Below are 6,000 nucleotides of genomic sequence, written 5' to 3'. Positions count from 1 at the left end.
CAAGAAATGCAATTTCTGGTCAGAAGGAGGGAATGTTCACACTATTGTGGCTGGTTCGCAGGCAACTTTCTTGGTCTTGAAGGTAATGTAAGTCTAAAACAAATACCTTATTCTCTTGTTTAAAAAGGCTCTGGCTATACCTGTCCAGTAATGTTTCTACACCTGAATGCTTTGGGCAAACACTGTGATCTGCTCATGATTACATCAGAGGAGCCTCACCACTAATTCTTAATAAGGGTTGTTAGCATGTAGTGGATATTAACAGGCTGCAGATTTCTGTTCACACTGACAGGAAGATAAACTCATACGGGAAGGAACACTGAGCTGACATTTGTTGACTTTAACTAAGAAAGGGGGAGAAACACATGGGAAACTGATTAACTAAAATTAATTATATGAAAATGAAGGAAATATAGGCTCCTCCAAAAGACTATCAATTGAGAGTGAAGGAGCTGGGAAGAGTTTTGAGTGACGGCAACTGGCAGGGTTAGACGGGAGGAAACTGAAGGGGGAAAGTAATGAAATTCTGTTTAATTTTAAAAGGTATACAAATAAAATAAAAATGTGAAGTTAAACTTGAACTACAGAATACTACCAAATGAAGGCATACACAGCTGGGAGAGGGAAGAGTAATGACACCTTGTTTAGCAAGGCCACAGGCGTTCTATATAACACAATTAGTAACAAAAAATGCATATAGAAAAAGTTACTTTTTATAAATCTGCTTTATTTAGCAATTACAAGGAAACAAAGAGCAGAGATGGCATCATGTGAGCACAGACATCACAGGACTAATGACTGTGTTGTCACAAGTACTGACAGGAAGGTTTATGACGTTGAAAAATGGGGTTTCTCAGGCCATTGGAAACTAGAAGAGAGTTGTTCATTTCTTTAGTAAGACCCAGAATGAAGAGGACTGACACACACTTTACCAGGCAACTCAGAGATAGAGGTAGGGAGGGAGGAGCCTGGAAACCCAAATACAGCATGAAGCACCAAATGTGTGTGAATCATGATGTGAGTTCAGAGGATGACTGAAAAGGTGTGCAGAGAGATCCCAAGCAGACAAAAAGAGAAGCAAGAGGACACAGCCTCCTCAGACAGAAGCAGACAGCAGAGGTGGAGGTTCAGTGAAGACATGACCCTGTACACAGGGCACTGCAGCCAGGGTATCTGGGGTCTGCAACAAGCTCTGGTAGTTGGGATTTCAGTGCCGGTAACTCTTCCTGCTGGAGGAGGCGCTGGTGGTGTATTTGATGGTAGAAGAGCTTCCCACAGAAGAGCTGAGGCCACCTCCGATGCCTCTGCCACTGCCAGCACTGAAGCCACCTCCAAGGCCTCGGCTGCTACCATAGGAGTAGCTGCTGCCTCCACCCAGGCCTAAGCTACTGCTGGCACCACCTGCACTGCCATAGCCGCTGGACACGGTGGACTGCACCACAGCTGTGAAGGAGGGAAGAGGACACCACAGTCATGATGAGTGCACTATGACCAGATGACCCAGTGACAAGGGTAGGAGAAACAGAGGTTGTCAAACAGAGTACTTACAGATGTTGACTGGTCCAACACCTTCACCATTCAACCTAAGAGAGGAAAGCAGAAAGTGAGAATCAGGGATGCATCTCTTCAGTCTCCATAGGAACCCTCCAACAGGAGAAAGTTCACAGAGAATGCCTTGCCAAGAAGTATCTTGAAGTGACCATGATGGGCACAGCCACTGCTCCCTCATCTTGTGCTCAGTGCTGGCACCATGGAGCTGTCCTCAGGGGTTGGGGGATGTAGTAACCAACCTGCACTCCTCTCCTTCCAGCAACTTCCTGTAGGTGGCAATTTCCACATCCAGGGCCAGCTTGACATTCATGAGTTCCTGGTACTCCTTCAGCAGCCTGGCCATTTCCTGTTTGGCCTTCTGCAGGGCATCCTCCAGCCCTTCCAGCTTGCCCCTGGCATCCTTCAGGGCCATCTCCCCACGTTGCTCAGCATCAGCAATAGCAGCTTGCAGGTTGGCACACTGGGCAGAGAGAGCAACAAATACAATTGTGGAGTGTGCATCTCTGCAGAGGCTGAGCCCCAGACCATGGTTTCTGGTGAACAAAGGTTAGAGGACAGGAAACACAGCCCGCAACCCATGCATTTCTCTGTCTGCCCACCTGCTTCTTAACGTGGTCGATCTCAGATCTCAGCCTCTGGATCATGCGGTTGATCTCAGCGATTTCCTGCTTGGTGTTGCGCAGGTCGTCCCCATGTCTGCCAGCTGTGACCTGCAGCTCCTCATACTGAAGGCCAATCAAAGAGAGAGCATCTATGTGAGTTGTTACACGCAGAAGCAAATCCACCTCTAAGTGACACACACTTCCATGGATGTGTTGGCTTTTCCTCAAGAGAAACTTTAGGAGACCACAGACTCCATAGTTCCCTCAGGATGTGAAAATGTTCTCTAGCCTCTCAAGAGGATCATTGTTCAGAGTACAGCTCAAGAAAAGAGCGTTGACCCCATTTACGGCAACTTTGCATCTACCTCTGTGTTCTTTTGCTCTTAGAATAAAACATTATTCTATGGTACATATGCACAGTGCATTTTCTGGGACAACATCCCAATTTCTTTTAGTGGGCCTCCAATACTGAACTCAGAGACTCATGGAGTTCAGGGTGGGTCCCAGGCATTCCCTTCAGCCTCCACCCCAATACTTACTTTAGTCTGGTACCAGGACTCAGCTTCAGCCCGACTTCTCTGAGCAATGTCCTCGTACTGGGCCTTGACCTCAGCGATGATGCTGTCCAGGTTCAGGGATCGGTTGTTGTCCATGGAGAGGACCACAGATGTGTCTGAGATGTGAGTTTGCATCTGAGACAGTTCCTGCAGAACAGAAATTGCCACAGCATCTCTGTCTGTGTTCGACCACAGAGACTCCCAACACTTTGCACAGGAGAATATAAAGGGAGTAGGAAGGAGAAAGAGAGAGAAGGGGAAAACTGGGGGACTTACTGCCTCATAAATAACTCTCAGGAAGTTGATCTCCTCTACCAGACTGTCTGCCTTGGCTTGCAGTTCAACCTTGGTCATGTAGGCAGCATCGACATCCTGAGAAATCCATGAACAACAGGGAGTCAGGTTAACTCTCTAGCCCAGAGCATTCACGTCTCTCTCAACCACCACCATTTCTCTGGAATGGACTGGTCAGGCAAGGCCATTTATGACATTCAGCAGAGAAACCCATCTCCACGATTAGTCGGCTCACCTTCTTCACGGTTACAAATTCATTCTCTGCTTTTGAACGCTTGTTGATTTCATCTTCATATCTATGAGAGGAAATGTGTACCACAATGGAGCCAAAGAGGTGATGCCATCAATGGCAGCCTGTGACTCTGCCCCATATTCTATGAATATTACATGCCCAAATATGGCTAGAAGATTACTTTTTATTAACTAATCCATTCCTTTTCTATCCCTTAATGTCCTATAAACCTGGACCTTCCTTGGTCCTCGGCTTTTGCTCTTTGAAAATAAGTTGTCATTTTCATCCCTGTGACCAAGCTTTCTTAAATCATGGAGCCCTTGTTTAGATTTGGGCTTCCATTTTTATAAAGTCCGGAGACTGGATTCTCCCTTCTTTGTAACTCACTTGCTCTTGTAATCCTCCACTGTGTCCTGCATGTTCCTCAGCTCTGAGTCCAGGCGACCCCTCTCTCCAATGATGCTGTCCAGCTGTCTGCGGAGGTTGCTGATGTACTGCTCAAACATAGGCTCCAGATTCTGCCTCACGGTCTTGGTGCCCTGCTCTTGCAGCAGGGCCCACTTGGTGTCCAGGACCTTGTTCTGCTGCTCCAGGAACCGCACCTTGGGGTGGGGCAAGTATGAGGGGGAGAAGTTCAGGTTTCATCCTTCTATGACCCCTTCACTAGTGTGTGTACCGTCTCAGGCTGTCTGACTAAACTCATTCAGTGTAATTAGAACCTGGCCCTGGGTCTGAGGGAAACAGTCTAGACTGAAGCACCCAATGTCACCTCTCTAAGGAGGGCAGAGAATTCATGTAGGGCACTGGCGGGTTAGCCATGGCTTGATGAAGTGTGCTGCAGCTTAGTGAGGCTGGCATGCCTCCCAACTGCACTATATATAGCTATAGACTTCCATGTCACTACAGTCCTCTGTTGTGTGAGTTCTTAGGTCATCTCAGTCCATTGTGATTAGACACCCTTATAGGGCAACCTCTGGAGGAGAGGAACTCTGACCCTGATTTCTAAATGCCAGTCTAACTGAAGAAGAACACAAACCAGGACAGAGGATTAACTAGAAATAAAGGCAACATCTGAGCCAAGTCTGAAACTTCTTCCCTCCACCTCTGTTCAGCATTCCCTGTAGACACACAGGCTGCTCTAGGGAGGACCATGTCTCACCTTGTCAATGAAGGAGGCAAACTTGTTGTTGAGGGTCTTGATCTGCTCCCTCTCCTCAGTCCTGACCCGCTGGATGGTGGGGTCGATTTGCAGGTTCAGGGGGGTGAGGAGGTTCTGGTTTATGGTGACCTCTTGGATGCCTCCAGGTGGGCACACCGGGAAGCCAGCTCCCCCATAGCCACCACCAAAGCCAGCTCCACCACCGAAGCCAAAGCCACTACCAGCTCCACCTCCAGTGCCGAAGCCTCCTCCAAATCGGCTGCCATAGCCTCCTCCAATGCCACAACTGCCCCCTCCGATGGAGATTCTCTTGGAGCTCCCCACGCCATAGAGGCTCCTGCTGCCAAAGCCAGTTCCTCCACACATTGCACCGGAGCCACCGCTGCCCCGGGAGCGGCACACGGACACACTGCTGAAGCCAGAGCGGTTGAGCCCAGGCACTCTGGCTGAGCTGGCACTGTAGCCACGGTGGCTCGTTTGACTCTTGATGGTGGTTTTGGTAGACATGGTTTCGTGAGGTGAGGAGCAGCAGATGAGAAGTGGAGAAACGGCAGGGCAGAGCTGAACAGATGAGTGTGTGGAGCTCTGGACTGTGGCATATATATGGACAGATGGGCTGGGCTGGGCGGGGCTGGGTCCTGAAGGTGAGGTTGCTGAGTGGGTAGGGCAGGGCTTTACAGACAGTGAGGTCACACCTAGATTACCTGAAAATGTTATGAAATATTCAGGTTGCAGTTTTGACTTCCTTTAGTCAGGGAAAATGCTCCTGCCTCCAGTTTTGACTTGATCAGTAATTCAGTTCTTCACTCACAGTATCTCAAGAGTTAGTCACCAACTCTACAAAGGTTTTGCATGTCCTGCTGAAGATGCTGCCAGCTCTGCTTCCAGCCTGCCTGCTCTTCTCTCCCATAGAGCTTCTGGAGACCCACGGTTGTTCTGTGCCCACAGAAAGACCATAGCTGACCTTTAGTGGTTAGGAATATGAAATATAGCCTGTTTTCCTTTAAATACCATTTCCAAGAGAAGGAAAAGTCAGCCACACATTTGTCCCACACCTGTGTTTTAAGACAAACAGCTCACTGCAAGCCTTTTGCTTTCATGCTTCCATTCAATTTACTCACTAACCTAACAATATTTGAAAGCAGATCTCAGAAAACATGTAATTCCTTCAGTATATAATTCAATATTACATCTAAAGTTAGGCTGTTTTTACATGTGTAAAAACGACCTTATGTCTTAAAATATATATTCAGTTACCTTTAAAATATTGTTGAAGGCTCTGTAAAGTTGGTTCACTGCTGTAGAACACTTGTTGCTCTTGCAGAAGACCTGAGTTTAGTTCCAGGCACCCATGTTATAGGTTGCAAAAATCCGTAACTCCAGTTCCAGGGAATCCCATGTCTGCTTCCTGACCTCTGAGGGCAACAAAGACAGCTGTGGTACATGTACTTACCTTCATGAAAATACTCCTTTGCATAAACTAAAAACAAATAAGTGTAACAACAGAAATAACAAATTTTTCTATAACCTAGTTAGCAGTTGACTTTAAATTTTTGATTGTTCAAATTTGAAAATACATTTCATTCTTGTTTTATTTAAGTTCTG

General features: G+C 47.2%; 1 protein-coding gene across 2 annotated transcripts; it reads right to left on the bottom strand.

Annotated features, from left to right (window-relative positions):
• Nucleotides 1-1,207: 1,207 nt before the first annotated feature.
• On the bottom strand, nucleotides 1,208-4,902 carry LOC110311085 (keratin, type II cytoskeletal 6B). 2 transcript variants are annotated; one of them, XM_085831826.1, is made up of 10 exons: nucleotides 4,683-4,902; nucleotides 4,396-4,619; nucleotides 3,624-3,838; nucleotides 3,240-3,300; nucleotides 2,987-3,082; nucleotides 2,693-2,857; nucleotides 2,151-2,276; nucleotides 1,791-2,011; nucleotides 1,549-1,583; nucleotides 1,208-1,443 (listed from the first exon to the last, which is right to left on the bottom strand). In XM_085831826.1, exons 1-10 carry the CDS (start codon nucleotides 4,900-4,902, stop codon nucleotides 1,208-1,210), a joined length of 1,599 nt encoding a protein of 532 aa, XP_085687952.1. The 2 variants fall into 2 exon arrangements, with proteins under 2 accessions (XP_085687952.1, XP_021039981.2); XM_021184322.3 differs by having other exon boundaries at nucleotides 4,396-4,902.
• Nucleotides 4,903-6,000: the final 1,098 nt, after the last annotated feature.

Source organism: Mus caroli, unplaced genomic scaffold (assembly GCF_978045245.1).
Source record: "Mus caroli unplaced genomic scaffold, Mus_caroli_1 scaffold_16, whole genome shotgun sequence".
Lineage (NCBI taxonomy): Eukaryota > Metazoa > Chordata > Mammalia > Rodentia > Muridae > Mus > Mus caroli.
Note: the sequence above shows the minus strand (reverse complement) of the source record. Positions and strands in the feature narration are given on the sequence as shown.

Coding starts and splice junctions, on each gene's coding strand:
- LOC110311085 (XM_021184322.3), bottom strand. CDS start 4,902: ATGTCTACCAAAACCACCATCAAGAGTCAAACGAGCCACCGTGGCTAC. Junction 3,301..3,623: donor GTGGAGGATTACAAGAGCAA/GTGAGTTACAAA, acceptor TTCCTCTCATAG/ATATGAAGATGAAATCAACA. Junction 1,444..1,548: donor TGTTGGACCAGTCAACATCT/GTAAGTACTCTG, acceptor CCTCCTTCACAG/CTGTGGTGCAGTCCACCGTG.